Source organism: Oncorhynchus nerka, linkage group LG14 (assembly GCF_034236695.1).
Source record: "Oncorhynchus nerka isolate Pitt River linkage group LG14, Oner_Uvic_2.0, whole genome shotgun sequence".
Taxonomy (NCBI): Eukaryota; Metazoa; Chordata; class Actinopteri; order Salmoniformes; family Salmonidae; genus Oncorhynchus; species Oncorhynchus nerka.
The window spans coordinates 48,813,703-48,833,706 of record NC_088409.1 but is presented as its reverse complement, the minus strand read 5'-3'; the positions used below and the strand labels follow the sequence as shown (position 1 = coordinate 48,833,706).

Here is a 20,004-nt window from a genome sequence, read left to right as displayed (position 1 = left end):
ATATATGTCTTATTCACCATCAATGTGAATAAAACATGTGAATCCAGCTCTTAACTGCTATTCATCCCCAGAAGGACACTACTATTTATTTTATGTTCCCAAAATAAAGGGGCCATTTCAAAGGGACCATCAGGAAAATGCTTTTCCATAAAACAGAAGTCTTTTTTTTTTAACATCACCTCAAAGCAGAAGTTCTGTATTTTTACTGGGCCTACTGATTTCACAAACGACACCTTGGGGATGACAACCTACATTAGGGGAAGAACACTTGTTGATACTTGTAATGATGTTGGAAAAGCTACGTTAACTACCCTTACATACATATTTTGCCTATGTTATTACAACACAATAACGTGTCTTTTTGTTTCTCAAAAGTCAACGTCGGCAGTATAAAGGAAAGAAATCATAGCTGCTGAGGAAAAAAATTTTGAAAACCAAAAATATTACAGGAACTAAACTTGAAATAATTTAGTATGATGGCTACTGTGGTTGTTTTGATATGTTGATTGGCCGTGATCAAATAGAGATTAAATATATGCCTGTTTTGTAGATAGGGTTCTGTTGGGTAAACTCTTATTAAAAAAAGGTGTTATCTAGAACCTGAAAGGGTTATTCAACTGTCCCCATAGGAGAACCCTTTGAATAACCCCTTTTGCCCCCCCAGTCATGATGGAATGGTTTCTTCAACTTGTTAACTGAATAATGGATTGTAATCATTTCTGGGGAGCAGATTCTGTATTTTATTTGATTCTGTATTTTTTTCCCTTCTCATTCTTTCTTCCTGGGGGTGGGCTAAAATGTATTTTCTTTCCCTTCTCATTCTTTCTTCCTGGGGGTGGGCTAAAATGTATTTTCTTTTCCTTCTCATTCTTTCTTCCTGGGGGTGGGCTAAAATGTATTTTTGTTGTTGTTGTATTTGCATGTTTCAAGTGTTGAGTGTTCTAGCTTGTTAGTGGAACTAACCTCAACCTCAACTAACCTTATTCTACTTTTTAGACAGTGGACTAAAGTTTCAAGTACAATGGTATTTTCCTAGATTTAATTATTAACCATAGCTCAACATTTAAAATGAGGGAAATATTTAGAATGAGGATTAGTGAAATTGACTATGCAAAAAACAAATGACAGGAACTTAACTTACTGCCAACATCAGGCAGTAAATAGTTGTGTCTGCCTTAATGAGAGTAAAGGATCACAAATGAGACATTTCAACTTGTGTTGTGCAAAGGAGTGGTGTGATTTGTCCATCTATAGACTTGATGGAGAAATGCTACACATGTATTACTTTTAAACTTTTAGGAACTTTTTCTGCATCTTTGGGTTTTCTAAAAAACATTCAGCACAAAACTGTAAATATCAATTGTTGAACTTGAGGTCTTGGGTTTCTCTCAAACTCCATGTGACATAAAATGTCCAAACTGCGATTAGTACATTACTAATTGCTTATTTTAAATGTTATTTCAAATATGTCTTTCTAAGTAAATATACAGTAGAATGAGAAAGAGGTATATCAAAAAAAGGCTAGACTATTTGACACTTGTTTTGTTTTTTTAAACTTCATCTAATCTCATCACAACCTTCTAACCCCTTTTGAAAGAAACCAGGAATCCAGCCTGAAAATAAATAAATAATAACAACAGCACATGTAGAGAAGGAGACCAGTCAAAACACGTGACCTGTTCTCTATTTTTTTTTTTTATTGGAGAAGAATTTGATTGAGTGGATGAGGTTGTACTCAGATGAGTAGCATCAGAGGCCGTACCAGAGGGCCAAACTCTGCAAATAGTAGGAGTGGTACGCTGAAAACAATTAAAACCATTTGTGATCGACAACTCAGTCAAAGACGAACGATAAGTCACAGACAAAAACGTCTCGTTTAAAAAGTGCATTCACAAACATGACAAATACTCTCAAAGGATGTCTATTTTCATGTGGTACAAAATATGCATACCTGTTATAGAGTTGTCTGTATTTCTATACACATGTATTTCTTTCAAAAGGTTAAAAGCAGGTTTGTGATAATAGCAGCTTCAGATATCTCCGCTTCTTCACTGTGCATCCAAACATGTTGCACATAGTCTTGGCTGGATATCCAAATAAAACTTCACAATGTGTCTCTGTCGTACAATTGAAATGACATGTTGTCTTTATTGAAAGAGATATTTATAAATGAAGTTTGCAGTTTAGAAAAAAAGGATCAATAAAATGCTGGGGTCATTAAATATATTTTCTTATACCCGCTTTTTTTTGTTGTCAATATCATAAATACTAAAGACACAGGACAATATTATAAGACAATGCTGGGAGACTAAATGTAAAGATTTAAAATAGTTGAAACATTTTTTTCAAGTTTTCTACTTCATGAGAAAAAAATTGTAGGCGAGCGCAGTAACACCATAATTCCAATTGACTTCAGTCCCTTGCTCTTTGTGAGCAAACATAAACATTAGCCAAACAGCAGCTAGTCAGTCTATGCACGTATAAGAGCTCGCTCAGCTTCATTTTAGTCCTTGCCCATCACAATTGAGTCAAGATATTACTTTTCAAAAATAATCCTTAAAAGCAGTCAAACATACTGATAGAAACCAATAAGTACCATGCAAATCTTGCAAGACGACATATTCTCAAACAAGAGACAAAGTATTCTTCGTACGAGCGAAATATCAATGAGGGGTGAATGGGCGAAAGGCAAAGACCTCTAACCAATACTAAATATTATATTTCAAAAACCAAACCAAATAAAAACGTAATCTGTACATAATATAGTACATAAGAGTTCAAACTGGATTAGCAGTTTCTTTCCTTTCCTTAATAATAATAAAGTCCTTAATTGATCCCAATCTCTTTATTTTCCTCCATAAATCGAGCGAAGGGGCGTCTAGCCCCAACCTCCAGAACTGTCTTATCCAGCCCAGTCATGGGAGGGCTGCTACTGGCATTCACCCGGTCCATACGGTCCATACCTCCTGACATGGCCCCTAGCGAGGTCATACCTCCTCCACCCAGGCTGATGGGCAACTGGGGGATGCCTCCATTCTGGATGACGGAGATCTCGTTGTTCTTCATGGCCAGGCCGTTGGTGATGGCGGCAGCATACTGGTTCCAGAAGCCAGGGTCTACGTTCATGGCCCTCGCCGCCAGGTCCTTCTGAAACATCTCGCTAAACTTCATGGCGTCCCCGCCCAGCAAGGCCATGGGGTTCTCCACGGAGAGACGGCGTCCACGACGGGCTGGTGCATTGTTCCACATGTGGGTGCCCATGTGCACCTGCATTCAGTCAACAGGAAACACAAGGAACAGACATTATTATTCAAGAGCCTCTGGTCTTTTTTCATATTCTTTATATAACTTCATTTTTGAGGTGAACAAATGTACCCTTCTTCTTATACTTTAAATGTATATTATTATTATACTCTCTCTCATACCTTCAGGTTGCCTTTAGTGGTGAAGGCTCTTCCACAGATCGAGCAGCCAAATGGTTTTTCTCCTGTGTGTGTGCGCTCATGGATCTGCAGGGCACTAGCTGAGGAGAAGTTCTTCCCACAGTTGTGGCAGTTGTGCTGCTTGGGGGTGCGACGGGGAGTTGGCGGTGCCAGCATGGGGGTGATACTGGGGCTCATGTTGGTCTGGGGTGCAGAAGCGGGCACTTGGATGCCCACGGGCATGTAAGGACCGTCATTCAGTGACATGTGCTTGCTGTGCCTGTGCCCATTCATCTCCATTTTGATCATGTTGGATGCTGTGTTTAGCAAGCTAGAGTTGCTCAGACCTAAAGAGAGAAAACAAAAAGAGGATATGTTTAGTTGGGAGAACGGAGACATATGTTATTCAAATGACACATGTGGAACACAATGTTTTCAGACATTTCGGGTAGCATTCAATTAAATTGCGATTTGTATTAATCTAATTTTCAGAGGAAACAAATTAATTAACAATAAATGAACTATATCAAAGTCAGGATCATTGAATATACCTCTATCTCTGCTCAGGAACATCATGTTGAAGTGGTTCTCCTCCTTGATGAAGTGCCTGCTAGGCTGGGTTATGCTAGCAGTCAGGTCCAATGCCCCATTACCTTCAGACACAGGTGCCGGGGATGGGGTATCTGACTTCTCAGATTTCACTGTAGCCATCCCGTTGTTCTCCTGCCCCTCATCTGCTGCAGTGCTTCTGTTATGGTTGAGTGTGGCTGGGGACTTGGATCGATGACTCTCAGGGTGACTGTGAGCAGGGGAGATGGGCTGCATGGACCCTGAGGACTCAGATAGTGCTGGGCTTCCCACACTCTGGCCTTCCAGGTCCCCCGAGGCATACAGCGAGTCATTGTTGAAGAAGTCGTTCTCCCCTCCAAACTGGCCACAGTTCTGCATGGGCTTCAGCCCAAACGAGCGGCTCATATTGACAGAGGAGTCGATCATCTTCATCTGGTTCTCCAGAGCAGCGATGCTGGAGATGACAGAGGTAGGTGGGGAGCGACCAGGGGACATTCCTGAATATGGATGGAGAGGTTTGGATGGGTCCATCATCTCTTCTCCTTCTTTCAGCTCTGCTTCGTCCTCCATAGCTGCCTCCATCTCATCCAGTAGCTCGTCATCATAGTTGCTCATGGCATCTAAGCTTTTCTCATCAAAGGAGAGGTCGGTGTCCATCTCCTGGAGAGACTCGGGCAGAGGGGTGTTGGGGATCTGGCCCCCCATGTGCATGCGGATGTGCTGCTGCAGGACCACAGCGTTCGTGAACTTCTTCTGGCAGATGGGGCAGGAGTGTTGGACCCGAAGAGGGGGCTTGGAACGATGGACCCCAAAGTGCGTTTTCAGATTGCCCTTGGTGGTGAATGCTCGGCCGCAGACCTTACATTTGAAAGGCCTTTCTCCCGTGTGAATGCGGTAGTGCATCTTAAGGGCGCTCTGGCAGCTGAGCACACGGTGACAGATGACACACTGGTTGGGGTCTGTCATCTTCTTGTCGATGTTCTCAACCAGCTGCTGCAGCTTTGAGGTCTCGGACGTTTGCATAGAGTCCAGAAGGCCGCCGAACGGAAACTTGGCCTTGAACTGATCAGAGATCATGGGGAGGATTGGATGGGAGACAGAGGGGGCAATGATGGGTTCAGTACAGCTGCTAGTGGATGTGGTTGCGGTGAACGTGGTGGCGAGGACCACTTGAGTAACGGTGGTGGTCTTGTTCTCACCAGGCCTGGAAGTGGGGAGGTTTGGGGGTAGGTGGATGCCCTCTGGTTTCAGAATGGGAGGTATGTCGCCCCCTAAGTTGGGCTGCGGAGACTGTGAGGTGGTGATCATGCCTGCTTCTGTGAAGAGGTTAGGTGACAGAGAGGCACATTCGCTGGAGGGAGGGGAGGGCCTCTGGGGTGATCTGCTAAGGGGAGTGAGGCTCGGGGAATCACCGTAGCCTCCCATCATACTGGGGAGAGTTGGGGGGAACTGGAGCCCGGCTGAGGTGGGGACTGTGGGAAGAACAGGTTTGCTGTCCAGCCAGGTGGTCACCGGCTTCTCTGGGGGGAAGGACATACCATACGGAATGCCTGAGCTGGTCGGCACGTTATCCAGGTATTCTGGCACGGGATAAGGGTTCATCTGGACATGCGGGTACTTCTCCTTGTGCCTCTGGAAGTGGACCTTCAGATTGCCCTTGGTGGAGAACCGGTTTCCGCATATGTTGCACTTGAAGGGCCGTTCGCCGGTGTGAGAGCGCAGGTGGATCTGCAGGGCACTGTCACTGCCAAACACCTTGGCACAGAACCTACACTTATGCTTGAAGAAGGGGTCCTCGGAGCTGGGCTTGGTGTCGAAGACAGACACGTTGGGGGGCTTTCCCTTGCGGTGCCTCATCAGAGCGGAGAGTGGGTCAAGTGCATTGGCAGTGGCAGCTATACTGGCTAGCGGGTTTGGGAAGATGACACTACTAGATGAACTGTGAGGTATCAGTGGTAGATTGGAGGGACTGGTGCTCAGGAGGCTGTTGTGGCCTAGTGAAGGGGGGCTGCTGGAATTCCTTGGCAGAGCTGTAATGCTGCTGCTCATGCCTCCTCCAGCAGTGGATCCAGCTCCGCTGCTGCTGTGTGTGATTGAAGTCATGCAGGAAGGCAGTAGAGATGACAGCACATTACCACTGGATGATGGGAAAGAGGAGTTTGCTGAAGTGGTGTTGGGAATCGAAAAATTTGACTGCTGATTACTACTTTGCTGGGTATGGGGGAAGAGGGGCCCATCTATAGCAGAGGTGAGGGAGGAGGAGCCCAGGCTGTTTAGCGGTGAGGGCAACCTGATGGGCAGCTGGTGGACAGGGGGAGTGATGAAGTTGTGTAACTGTTGGAGTTGGTTGGAAGATGACAGCCCCTGGGAGCCAGCAACTGTGTTGTGGTGGTGGTGGTTCTGGGCCAGCTGGGCGACAGAGGGCTGCCTTTGCATCAACGCCACCTGACTGCGGATCTGTTCGATCAGTTGGAGTTGGTGGATCTGTTGCTGCTGCAGCGCCATCAGCTGGTCCAGGATCATGGGGATGGCCATGGGGGAGACCCCACTGCCGGCCACCGCGGCACAAACACTCTGGGAGAACTGAGCCACTGCCACGCTGGTGCTGTGTAGTGTCTCCAGAGTGACGTTGGTGCTCGGCATGCTGTAGCTCTTCACAGAGGATGGGGCAGGATCGCTAAGCTGAGGTAGAGCACCACCTGGCTCTGGGGAGGCGTCACTCACTTCGAGGTCCACCGGTTTCTCAGGAGACAGCTCCATGGGCTCGTCCTCCTTGTCCAGGGCACTGCCCCCCTCCAGGGCTATCTCTCCGCCCTCATCGTCCTCACCGGGGCTGTGGCTGCTGCCCTCTCCAGCGTCCTCACTGTCTGCCTGGTCACTATGGCAGCTTGGCGAGGGCGATGGCTCTGCAGGATACTCCCGGGAGGGTTCGTTTTCGTTTTCATTTACTATGAGCACCAGGGGGTTCTTGATGCAGCTCGTCAAGTGTTCGCAGAAATCTGACCACTTGAAGAACTCGGCGCAACACTTCTCACACACGTGGGTCTCCTCACTTCCACTACGGCTCTCATTCCCACTGTCTGAGTCATCCAGCACTTCTCCTGTGGCTGAGGATAGAAGGGGATGGAAGGGGGAGGGAGAAAGTCAGAGTGATGGGAGGGAGACAAAAAAGGAGAATTAATGAATAGAGAGAGAGTTGTAGAGCAGTTCTGCAAAGATTTAACCTTTAATACATTTTTTTTATTTCTTTAACGTGACCAAAATCAATATTATTTTATTTTACTCTGAACAAATTGCCCTAGTTCAACAATTCTCAAGACCCAGTTTTGCACATTCGAGCCCTCTCAATAGAGCCCAGCTAATAATTTTCTTTGTGCAATCCATCAAATTATGAGGGCCTATCAATTGTGGATACTGCCGCTTAATGAAATTCCATAGAAGCTATTGATTTCCAATATTTCATACAATCCACAGCTGCCTCGTCTGTTGGGTACAAATCAGGTCTTTGATGGGCCCATTAGGATTCTCCTATGCTATCAAGCCTCGTCATTTCCACCTGAATTTCAAATGCCTGAGCCTCTTCATTTAGCATTACTAAGGTAATGCATAAGCCCTGCATCTAAAGTGAATAAATAAATGCAACCTTCAGCAACTGCTTGTGACTAGCTGCAATGCAATATGGAAGCCTAGTGTATTCTACTTTGAGATATATTTATAGGATATGTTTCAAATTAAAATGTTTGAGACTTGTTGTTGTTTATTTCTCACAGAATGTACTGGGAAATGTTACCCATAATGTAAATGAGGATGTGAGCCCAAAATATTTTAATTACCAAAAATTGTGCCCTTATGACATCTTTTGAAATGAGAAACATTCTCTTTTTAAATGAGTAACATGCCGCTTTTGTTACTCAGTTAGGTTTGTTCATCTTTCTTCCTCTCTCTCCCTTTTTGAAATGAGACTCAACAAATGACATGCTAGTGCCATGGCAGCAGTCTCTGATTAGTTACACATGTTTAATCACAGTTGTAAGAAACCACTTCCTCTTCCGCATACTGCCGTCAAGTATGTTCACCCGATCATGGTCCTAATTCACACCTGATCAAACCATGAATGCATGCCTCCTTATCTGTTTATTTTATCTCATGTTCAAGTGGACGCATGGCTGTGTGTGTGTGTGTGTGTGTGTGTGTGTGTGTGTGTGTGTGTGTGTGTGTGTGTGTGTGTGTGTGTGGGGGCGGGCGGGCGGGCGGGCGGGCGGGGGGGGCAGTGTCTTAATTATTCCCATAGTGGGAGCTTGCTACTCTCCTACATGGAAAACTGCATGACTGCTTTACTTGAGAGACCCCAGCCACTGACTTGACACCCATAGACACCTAATTAGAACAGCAAGGAAATGTGCAGAGGTTTTCTAGCTCCTTCTACTCAGAAACATAATTTGCTTGTTTTGAAGTGCTTAACATGTGTGTAAAAAAAAATTCACAAGGAGAGAATTAGTGGATGTGAGTGAAACCTTTGAAAACATAAAATGGTCAAATGTAAAGACATGGACCACCTTTTAGGTTACTATGGTTCAGTGGTTTCTTTCAACCTGAAAATGCATTTCAAGACTATTTATTTCCAATTAGTATATTATGTAATTTAATATGTGTATGTATATATATATATATATATATGTGTGTGTGTGTGTGTGTGTGTGTGTGTGTGTGTGTAAGTCACAATAATAATAGAACTTTAAATATTAACATCAAATTTAACTCAATAAAAAAAAAAGATAGTTAATTGTATGATGATTTGCGAAAGAAAATAAATCAAACAGATCCACTACAAATGCTTTTTCACCCAGTAGCAGGGAGTGAAGATATTAAAGTAGTATTCCCACACAAACCTTAGTGCATTCAAAATGCCATCCCAGGGAGTCATGTTTATATTGTGTGTGTGTGTGTGTGTGTGTGTGTGTGTGTGTGTGTGTGTGTGTGTGTGTGTGTGTGTGTGTGTGTTGTGTGTGTTTGTGAGAGAGCGATACTAGGGTATTGTAGGTGCTTATGTGTGAGCTTGTTTGCTTGTGAGGGCAAAGGAACGAACACAGGTGAAATGAAAATCAAAGCAAAACCAAACATGGCACTTCTCCAGGGATCCACTCAGCCACAAGTCAACTAATGGGAGGAACATACTAGGACACATGCGGTCTTGATGCTTGCATTTAAGGGTTACATTTGGACAAGTATGGAGTCTGGTTCGGGTGGCATTTTTTTTGTTCAAATGTATTTTCTAAATGTCAGAACATACATATGACCGTCTTCCATCCCCAATATAAAAAAAATGTGTCCTCCTTTTTACTAGTTAGACAAAAGTTGTGGCCATGGCCAAAATAGGCTGTGGATGAGGGTGTACTATACAGGTGTTCCTGGAACACACACACCAACAACATGAATATCAACTACGTACCTTCCCCTTTCCATAAATGATCCCTCTTTTCTCTCCAAATCAATCCAAACGTTTTACATTTCACAGACTACAGTGGTTCGTTCAACACGCAGAAAACATTGAGAGAACCTATGTTGCTCTGTGCTTCAGTTCATTTCGAAGGGCACGACATCGCCGACCTCTGTCACGGGCCTTCGTGACGCCTACGTGTCAGCTTAATGAGTCACGAATGAAATAATTCAGCACTCTTCCTGTAATTTCTGGCCAACGGGATGACTACACTACACCATCAGGGTCCGGTGTCTTTAACTTAATTAATAATCAACAGAAAGGCTTTTGGAAAGGCTATTAGCTCGTCCCCAGGAACACGCTGGGGGCAGAGTGACGCCAGTGGCAGGCATGATTTGATTTCTTCCTGTATGGTGTGACACAATGGCATAAATTAAGATATACAAAATTAAGTTAACGATATGACAACAAACATGACGTGCAGTGGAAGCCAGGCATGAAAGAATTGCGCCAAGTTCATACATTATTTTTCATAAATTGTGTCTTTAGTGCTGTACATATTTTTTTTGGTGTGGTATAGGACACACAGCTTCCATTTGCACAAATGTACCTACGTATACATTTTGTGAAATAACTTCACACGACACCAATACAAAACTATGAAAAGAGCAATGCCACGTGATTGAAGGCCGAAATCCCCTTAGCCGATCAACGGACACAGGGGCTCATTTCCATAATTTAGGGTGAAAGGTCAATGTTCTCAATGAGTAGGCATTGTTATAAACCGACTTAGTTATTAGCATTTATTATAGCAGTTAATGTCAGTCTCTCATTTCATTCATACAATTTGCTTCGCAAGTGAGTGCCTTTGTTGGCCTATGCCCAAACACACAACATAAATGTTGATGAATAGTGATTTGAGTATTTTAATATCTGTTATCTAGATCTAAGAATTTTGTAGATTTTTTTTGCATGTTCAAGATGAATCTAAAATGAATCTATTGAGAATTCTCCATATAGTGAGATTACTGTAAGTCATTGAATTTGAAGGAAAATGATTTTAAGATGTGGATATCACACACTGGTACATTTCATTGCATTCCAACAGCATTAAGTTGTAGCGCCTATTCTGGCCATGTCCTTCTGTTCAGAACAATTATATGAACAGGAATCAGAAATTGAGGTATCACTACTTTTCAACAATCCCTTTCTTTGCCACAATGTGTTGGTCTACATAGATGTGTCATAGAAACACAACACCACATTAATTTATTTATTTAATTTACTTTGTGAACTGATTGAAGTCATATGTGTATCATCCATATCCCTATTGCTAAAATAAAAGCAGTAGTATAATGCCAATTTTCAATATATATATTTGTTTTGGTTAGTAGGCCTACAATCTGAAATGTACAGTTTGTTACATAGGAATATCATTTCATGATTACATTTGTGAAGGGTATCGCTGTCTTATTGAGAGAACTAAGAGACTTCTTTCTGGAAAGATAAGCATTTGATTTTGGGGTTGATTTTCTCATTCTGGTGCAAATCTTTGCAAATAAAACACATGTGGTAAATGAAACGTAGATTTTTAGAGATACAAATGAACTGTACTTTTCAAGCGGAAGTATAATACACATAAGACGTAGGTTGTTCTTTAGGCTCTATGCGGCTGAGGCTAGATCTTGTTTAGTGTGTGTGTGTGGGGGGGTGTATTGATTTTCTTATAGCATGAGAAAGGAAGGTATTACAAAATCCAATGCGGTTTTCATTTCTTTAAGAGTCTTCCTTTACTCAAATGCAAATATGAAGCTCAACACAATCAATAGGGGGATTGTAAGACTTTGAATCATTGTATCCACTATCTTGCTCGGCAATCTTCGGCATGCTAACTGAAACGGCTAATCTGATCGCTAATATCAAACGAGGTATTCATGCTCTCTACTGATTCTGTGAAAGCCACTGAGCAATGCATTTAGCAAATTATTGAGCAAATTACAAACTCTCCGTTCTTAAAGGTCCAATGCAGCCGTTTTTTATATTAATATCAAATCATTTCTGGGTAACAATGAAGTACCTTACTGTGATTGTTTTCAATTAAAATGGTCAAAAAGACACTCAAATAGATTCTTAGCAAAGAGCAATTTTCCAAGCAAGAATTGTTCTAGGATGGTCTGAGTGGGGAGGGGAAAACAACTGAAAACTAACTGTTATTGGCAGAGAGGTTAGGAACTCTCTTTCTTATTGGTCTTAATCTCCAAATCTCCATCCCACCAAAACAGCCTGAAATTTCAGGTGGTCTTTTCAAAACAGCTCTTACACTAAAATGGCATTATCATAATTTTCTAAATGTCACAGTATTATTCCAACCAATAAATATAAAATCATGTTTTTGACTGCACTGGGCCTTTAACAATTTCCAGATTCACTAACAGCAGGGCAAACACACACGCCACCCCTTCACCCCAGTCATACATGCAAACACCCGCACGCACGTGCACACACACACACTTGCAATTCATATAAACTCAACAATTATGCAAAATAAATAAAAAGCACCTAAAAGGTTTGAAAATATTTTTGTTTATTATACAAGTCACAAAAGCTTTTTACTCACGAAATTACATTATCTAATTTAAATGCTTCTCCTTTAGCTAAACAAACACTGTTTCTTATGATATCACATGCTTGATGACATGATAGCATCGCCTGAACCCTCTACCGAGCACTTCCACTTAGGTCCGAGTTTAGCCTTAATCTCACATCCCCGGACTCGCCAACTCCTCTTCCCCTTTAAAAAGCATTTTTTTCTCAAGCATTTAGGAGAGCTTAGGATCTTTAAAAGAGAGATGAATCGCTATAGATCCAGCCCAAGCTGTGAGAGAGGGGGGTGAGGAGGAGGGCAAATAAGGATGCCTGCTGGGTTTAAGAATGTTGGAATTCCTGTACGATTTACTTTTTTCCATTGCATTATTTTGCATTATTTTTCTCACTATCCCCCCCCCCCCATTTCCCTGTTACTTTTACATTCCGTCTACCCTATTTATTTTGTACTACAACTGTCCCATCAAGGTGGCTAGGGAGCAGAGGACATTACCAAAATGCCACCCCTCCATAACACACACAGCTGTGACTATCCCTGCTGCCTCCTTCCAAGACAGAGCCGGTGGTGATGTATGTATGCCACGTCTCAAACAGCTCCTCTCTCGGATCTTCCCACCAGCACCGTCACACACATCCCCATCCGCACCTGCAGAGCAGTCCCCCACCAAGCAGAGCTCTCTATTTCACAGGCCTGGCCCTCACGCAGAGTGGTACAGTAATATCCTATCCTCTCTAACAGAGGGGCCTTTGTCACTGCATGCAGATGTGGCCCTAGCCCAAACATTAACGATTTGTTTGTGTAAGCGCATGCAATACATTATTCAATGACGGCGCTCTCTCCGGATGATTGTTTGTCACATGATGTTGCCGAGTTCCTCTTCGTCAAGGGGAATTATATTTATTGTGTGTTTTTTAAGTGCTAGGGGTTGTAATTAAAAGACAGCCATATTGGGGTTCCATCTTCTTGGAAACATATTTGGCATGGCAGTGTGGGTGGTCCAGAAGCTTCTGCCGAAATGGTGAGAGAGGATTAAAACAAAAGCCAAACAAAGCCTCGCTGAAGGGGAAGTGCGGATACAGCCCGTGTTGTCACTGCTTTCAGGACGTTCCCTCACTATATATCATCTTTCCTTTATCCCTTTCAATATGTTTTCCCTCTCTCGGTTCGCTCGTTCATTTGCAAATGTTTAAGTGTTAGCAGACACCCTAACACTGTCACTTAAAGAGGTTTGACATTATGAATGGTTGGAGAGGATTCACTTTAAATAGTTGTATTTTCAGTTGAAAATTGTGTGTGTGTGTGTGTGTGTGTGTGTGTGTGTGTGTGTGTGTGTGTGTGTGTGTGTGTGTGTGTGTGTGTGTGTGCTCCCTCACCCCTGGGGAAAGAGCTCTAAAGGGACTAGATGCAGAGGTAGCAGCATTGAGATGAAAGCCTGTCACTGTCTAGGACAGGGGTAAGCCGCGCTGCCAAGGTCAATGGGACAGATGTTCTAATTGTATTATGAGCTTGACATCGAGCCGCAGCCCCCTGGCAGGGCGAGGTAGGCAAAGGTTAAGTCAGCGAGCTCTATCAAAGCACTTCTAACCAGCCAACTTCAGGGCAAGTGGCTGGGAGGCCTGGGAGGGGGGGGCAGGCCAGGCCAGGCCAGACCAGACAGAGGCTTGTTGGCACTGCATGCGATCCTACCTTTTCAGGGCCACCACACAATAGGGCCCTAAAGTGCTACACTGGAAAACCATGTAAACTCCCCACAAAAGCCCTAAGCACAAAAAAGGTCAAATCGAGGCGGGATTTAAATAACTGATAAATCCCAATTGGACACAGGCAGGAGGTGTTAACGCAGGCGAAAGCAACAGCATCATATCTGAATTGCAGAACCAGGAACCCATAAAGATATGACATAAAAATAGATAACTGGATTCATCCAATAACCTTTAGAAAAACATCTGCTATGGTGTTGTTTTTATTCCATAGGTATAGCATCTCTTTGCTGTAAGCCTATGTTCCCTTGCTGTGTTGTGACTGAGAGGTTACACACAATCAGCCAAGTCAGCGACTAACAGAATGGACGTTAAGTCCTAACAGTGTACTGAAAGAGGATTGGACCCTCTGAATTCCTTTGTCCAAAAATACCCCCATTTCAACTTCAGGCACGGTAATCAATAGTGTTGTCAGTAGCTGTACAACGGCAACACGTAAACTGATCACAGTTACGTCATAAAGTGGCATGGTTACTTTAGGTCGTGTCGGCAGAAATGCTGCATTGTAGGGTATCTTATCGAATGGTCTATCACTGTCTTTTGTCCAAAGCTTGAGAAGGCTTCTCTCAGTGAAGCACAGTCTGTCCTGACAACAAGCAAGTCAGTGCATTATTCCAACAAGAGAAAGGATCGTCCATAGCAATCGACTTCAACCTAAAATGTTAAGCAGTATGGCGTCGGTAGTTCTCACACAGCAATCATGTATGGCGTGTGGTCTGTGTGTGTACATGTGTGTGTGCATCTCTGCACACACGTGTCTATGAGTGAGGGTAGCGGTGTCTGCAGCCAGGTCACCCTTGATACAAGTCAGTATTGAAATTTGCCGTTCGAGAGACATGGACGAATGTCTAATTCTGACGTGAGAGTCTGAGAGCTGGTAGCAGTGTGATCCACAGACTATGTTCATCTTCATCTCTTTTCAAAAGTAAAGACTCACACGACAGAAGGGGAGAGGCGTTCCACTCAAATCTATTTGCCCTAAGAGGAAAATATCCAAGCCAACATCACTGAAGAGAGCTTTCTCATTGACACAGCTGTTTGATATGAGAGAAGGATATGTGACTTCTTCTTGAACAGGCCTATGACAGTAGTCTCTTGAGTATGTGTCACATCGAGTAGTTCTTTTCTCTTCTTATTGAATTTATTGGAAAGACTGATTTCCTTCCTCCTCCTACTCGCGTAAGCCTCCCTTATAGTTAACGAGGATCATGTTTAAATGAATGTTTTCCTTTATAAGGTTATTATTACCCTCTAAAACACAATAGATGGAATATGACAATCAGAACCGCGCTGTTTTCAGCATATATGCCTGTAATCAATAGATGGCATATGACAATCAGAACCGCGCTGTTTTCAGCATATATGCCTGTAATCAATAGATGGCATATGACAATCAGAACCGCGCTGTTTTCAGCATATATGCCTGTAATCAATAGATGCCATTTTACTGTCCCTGGTTCTTGACAAACACAAGAGAATGTATTACTAACCTGATATACAGATTATACTTTAATGCTGGCTTAACTCTTGCAATTCATTGCTATAATAAACCAACAAGTGAGGCAAGTGTGATGTATTGTCCAATCAGCTTAGCTAGCTACATTACATTTTTGTGACACTGACTGCCCTATTCATGTGTAACACATGGTATGGTATGATAAGACAATGCATAAATAAATGAATCACAACCCATGCTCAGCATTGTGACTCGATCACCCTAAAATGTTCATATGGAAAGAGGACTGTTATTTGTCCCTAGGGATGACATCACACTTTTTCTATTTTACAGGATCAGTACAATGGCTGCTGTATGTGCTGGTCAGCGATGGCTCAAGATAATGACAGTTATTTTTCGAGAATACCACGTAAGCTGTATGGATAGTCAATAAGAAATGCTGACTAACACATTACACTCTTCCTCGATCTAATAGAAAGAGGGGAAATAATATGTTGGTAATTTCAGAATTCTGTTAAAATGACTAGAAAATTCCTTTGGATTGCGTTAGAAATGTTGGACTCACCCATGGGCACTAAGTGGACAAACACTATTTCAGCACAAGAAGAGAAACAAAGAGGTATTATAAATTATCAAATGAATTAGACCTATTGCATTCAACTTAAATATATTTATATTATTTTTTAAGTTATATAGGAACTTTTGCACGCTGCAGATACTTACATTGTTTTACAAATAATTATGTAGCTAGATCACGATTCCTGAAATGTAAAATAAATAACAAAACAAACAATGTAAGTAAAATATTGAATGAATCTTTACTGAATAATGAATCATAGACAATTACACATTTATGAATTTACATGTGCATTAGACTACATTATAGACAAATCACGGGAGCCTGACGTAAAACGCTGTCGAAGATTTGTATTCGATAAAGGTTTGTTCAACATTAATATATGGAGGAGCAATTATTATTTAAAAAAATGTCCGGATAGGCTATAAAAAACAAACTGACATGCATTTTCGTTGTGTGTGCGCTTTGGGTGAAGATTTCACTTTAGTTTTCTAATTCAACGCTTTTACACTCTTCAAGCGCATGCAGCACAGATTACTAGAAAAGAGTGACCCCTTTCACACGGCTAACCCTGTCAACTGATCGTGTAGACATCGGGAGCAATAGGAAACAAGCCAAGTGTGATACATTTATGTGAGGGAGTAAACAAAAACATTTCCATGACAAAACATGCTATACACTTAAACTATCGCAAAATATGCAACCCGCTCCGTTGAATGCCAGGATAGGCATCGACACTGGAAAATAACCTACAGTATGCCGACATAAATACATCAAAACGACTTTGTATTGTCCTCTTTTAGGAAGAAAATGTGATACAATGTATTGATGTAAATACTTTCTCAAATTCTGAAGGCATAAATATGATGTGCAGCGTGGTATGTTCAACATAATTACATTGCTTGCTATTTTAAATGTTTACATCGTGTGTGCGTGTGTGTGTGTCTCTCTCTCTCTCTCTGTGTGTGTGTGTGTGTGTGTGTGTGTGTGTGTGTGTCTCAGGGAGAGCGCGAGACATAGATCCACACAAACTGATGAGGTTGCATTTGAAGAAAACACATTTTTGATCAATATAATACTTGAACGCATATTAAAATAGATTCAAACTGTATAGTTTCTTGATACGAAAACTATCAGTGTCTTATGAACCATACTCTGAAACTGATAGCTCACTTGCACTCGTATAACTTAGTAGGAAATGTATTTGCATGTAAAAACTAAGACACGTATAAAATTGTGTTGTGGGTGTTATCGAATTAACACTGTTAAATGCCAATTTGAGGCCATTGCATTTGCTTGTGTTATGTTGCTTTGTTAGCTAAAATCACAACCAACAAAGGTAGGCTATTAAAAGTGCCTTCAAAAGTGTTTTTGATAGTAGCTTAACGTGGTCTGAATAAAGATTGGAATGTCACCAAATGACTTATCTTGTAGTTAAACAGGTAGGCTGGTACTTGGATGAAGTAAATAAAGAGTTCCCAACCCTTTTGGAGGTTGCGTTGGGTTTCACAACATGATGAAACCGCTGGAAGCGATAAGCAGAGCTATACGCATAAGCAAAGTTTCGCAGGGACCACGACATATAGGTGTACGTACACATTCTATTTTAAGTCAAATGACCGAAATTATAAAGTTTTAAAAAACAGCCTTTTCAACACAAATGATGTCCCGGTCAAGAGCATGAACAGATGCCTGCTTGTATTCGGAGAAAACAATACAATTGTTAGACTTGGACATGCGTATAAAAAGATTGTCTCATCCGCGCATAGAAGCATGACTTACCATTTTCGGACACCACCCCGGCTATTGTGGGATCCTCGTCCGACTTGAGATGCTGTGGCTTCGCTTGCTTGCGACGGGACATGCTGCTGATACGCTGCGAGATGTTTCTGCTTTTTGCAGATACATCAGCAGCGACCGAATGAAAAAAAAATGTTCACAAATAGTCTGGTTGCAAAAAATTACGGGAATTAGCTGGTGTTGCTGTTGCGTGGATTGCGCATGTCGGTATATAATTATGATAGTGAATAATGCATGGCGATTAATGGTACTGTGTGAGGGGGATTGGCTGAAGTCCAGCGGACACACACTGGATATGGTAATGAGGGACAGACTAAGCAATTAGCTGCTTCACTCTCAGACTATCTGTCTCTCGTCTCTAGCTATCCACCTCCTCCAACAACACACAAAATCTCGCTTGTTACGCCCAGCATTCAGGGGGGTCTACGTCGCGGAAGGTCAGCTTTTCTCCTTTTCTACGGAGCTTAGATTCACCACTGCTGGAGATTCATCGATGCAATTCTTTTCTTGCGTGTATCCCATACTTCAGCCATGCTTTTAGTAGTAGTAGTATGTTCCACTTGAGTTGTGAACTTGTGATGATTTAGATGACGGAATTCGAAGAGCTTGCCTCAACGCTCATACTTTCCGTCCATCTTTTCCTCCATCTTATTTAGGCTAGATAACTTTTGTCCCACGACTGAGTACTCCCCCTGAATGTGGCTGTGTGCATCTGAAAGTGTTTTTAATGTCCCTGAAGTGGTTTAGTCTTTTTTTAAATCTTCATATAATTGACAGCATCTTCGTTCAAAGAACAACAAAAAACTCCTTGCCGGTGGACATCAGTCGCCTACACCCGCTAGAAGCGGATGGGACGGATAAAGTTTTTGAGGATGGTTGTGAGTTGTTCCCAGTGCGCCTTGATGATGCAATTCCGTTGTAAAGGGGAATTGTAAAAGTTCGGTTTGATTGCCAGTGGATAAGCAAGGAACATACTCGTTCGAATTGTCACTCAAAGTTTGTTGTGCGTCTTCTCAGAATCGGCGCGCCTTGTCGGAGTTATGAAGTATGAAATAGTTATTTGCCTCTATACGCACCTAATCGTTTGTATGATGAGCGTTTATAAAAAAAGAAAATACACCCCAACTAGCGCTGGGTGGCTAGGTGTGCTCTTCCCCCTCGTGGTGCTTTGCTCCCGGCTGCGCGTTTGTCTCGAGCTGCTCTCCAAAGTCCCCTCTCTTTTCCGCCAGTTGCTCGCCGATGACCCCGGTCCTTTCCAAAGAGCTTTAGAATTTTTTTTCTGATCAATCTACGTTCTAATATGTCGGACATGAAAGTCGTTTTCGACTTCACTTGATGGTTCGTAACAGGAGCACAACTCGGGAGGTTTGATGTAGCCGTTGCTGCCCTCGCCTTTAGCTCCGTGTGTGGGGACTGCGCTGTGTGTGAGAGAGTTAAACCTTGGGCTAGGTTCAGCCCATTGCGTTGAGCGACCGCTAGGATGTACCACACCGTTACAGTTAAAGTCAGAAGCTTCACACTAGGCTATGGATTCCACGACGGCGCGATTTGATATCATATAGCCACATGTTTCCAAATATCAAACATCGGCATCATCGGTTTGTCTAAGGTGTCGTAAATAAAAATGAATCTGAAAATGGGTCTGACTTTATGCATGTCTGATTAGATTTCGTTTCCCTGTAGCTTCTAACATGAATTTATTGCGAACGATTTGCTCTATATTTTATCATATAGGCCTAGTGTTTTTTTGTTGTGTTTTTAAATGTACATAATGTGGAAGAAAACATTGGAAACAAAAATGTTGACACTGAGAGTTCATTTGAATTTCATTGTACATTTGACACCGGTGATGCTGTGCTGGATGGAGGCCTATTTGATACACTATTAATAAAAAAACATATCCACAAAAAGCGTTTATTTGCAGCAGTCTACAATAACATGTTTGGTGTGTAACGTGTTTTAGTTCCGTTTCAGTTCGAGATAGGCTATAACAAACAATCAATAATGTATTTTCATCTGTGAAATAATATAGCGTGTTTTATTCTCTTCCTCAGTGCTCTCCCGTGTTAAATAAACATGTCCTGGCTACATTTTCTTGCAAATTGTGATTTTCATTGTAGCCTAGTAACCTACTTTGCAAGGGTGGGACTTGGGGTGATGGGGAGGGGTTCATTCAGAGGAAGGGCTGTATGAGTGACAAACACCTGTGTTGCCATATTTTGTCAATCTCTGTATGGTTTACGTCCAACATTTTTTATTCGATTTTCAAAATTCAGATTGTTTTAATCACGTAGAAAACGGTAAGTAATAATTAATTTAGTTATTTTTCATATCATAGTAGACTATCAGTTTGTTTCTCTTCCCTGATGCAGAAACG

At 42.3% G+C, this 20,004-nt stretch overlaps 1 protein-coding gene across 1 annotated transcript; it reads right to left on the bottom strand.

The window, feature by feature from the left end:
• Positions 1-1,663: 1,663 nt before the first annotated feature.
• LOC115141375 (sal-like protein 3) lies at positions 1,664-19,031 on the bottom strand. The gene is made up of 4 exons (XM_029680171.2): positions 17,610-19,031; positions 3,974-7,099; positions 3,426-3,769; positions 1,664-3,267 (listed from the first exon to the last, which is right to left on the bottom strand). Exons 1-4 carry the CDS (start codon positions 17,689-17,691, stop codon positions 2,827-2,829), a joined length of 3,993 nt encoding a protein of 1,330 aa, XP_029536031.1. The 5' UTR covers positions 17,692-19,031; the 3' UTR covers positions 1,664-2,826.
• Between the last annotated feature and the right edge of the window lie 973 nt (positions 19,032-20,004).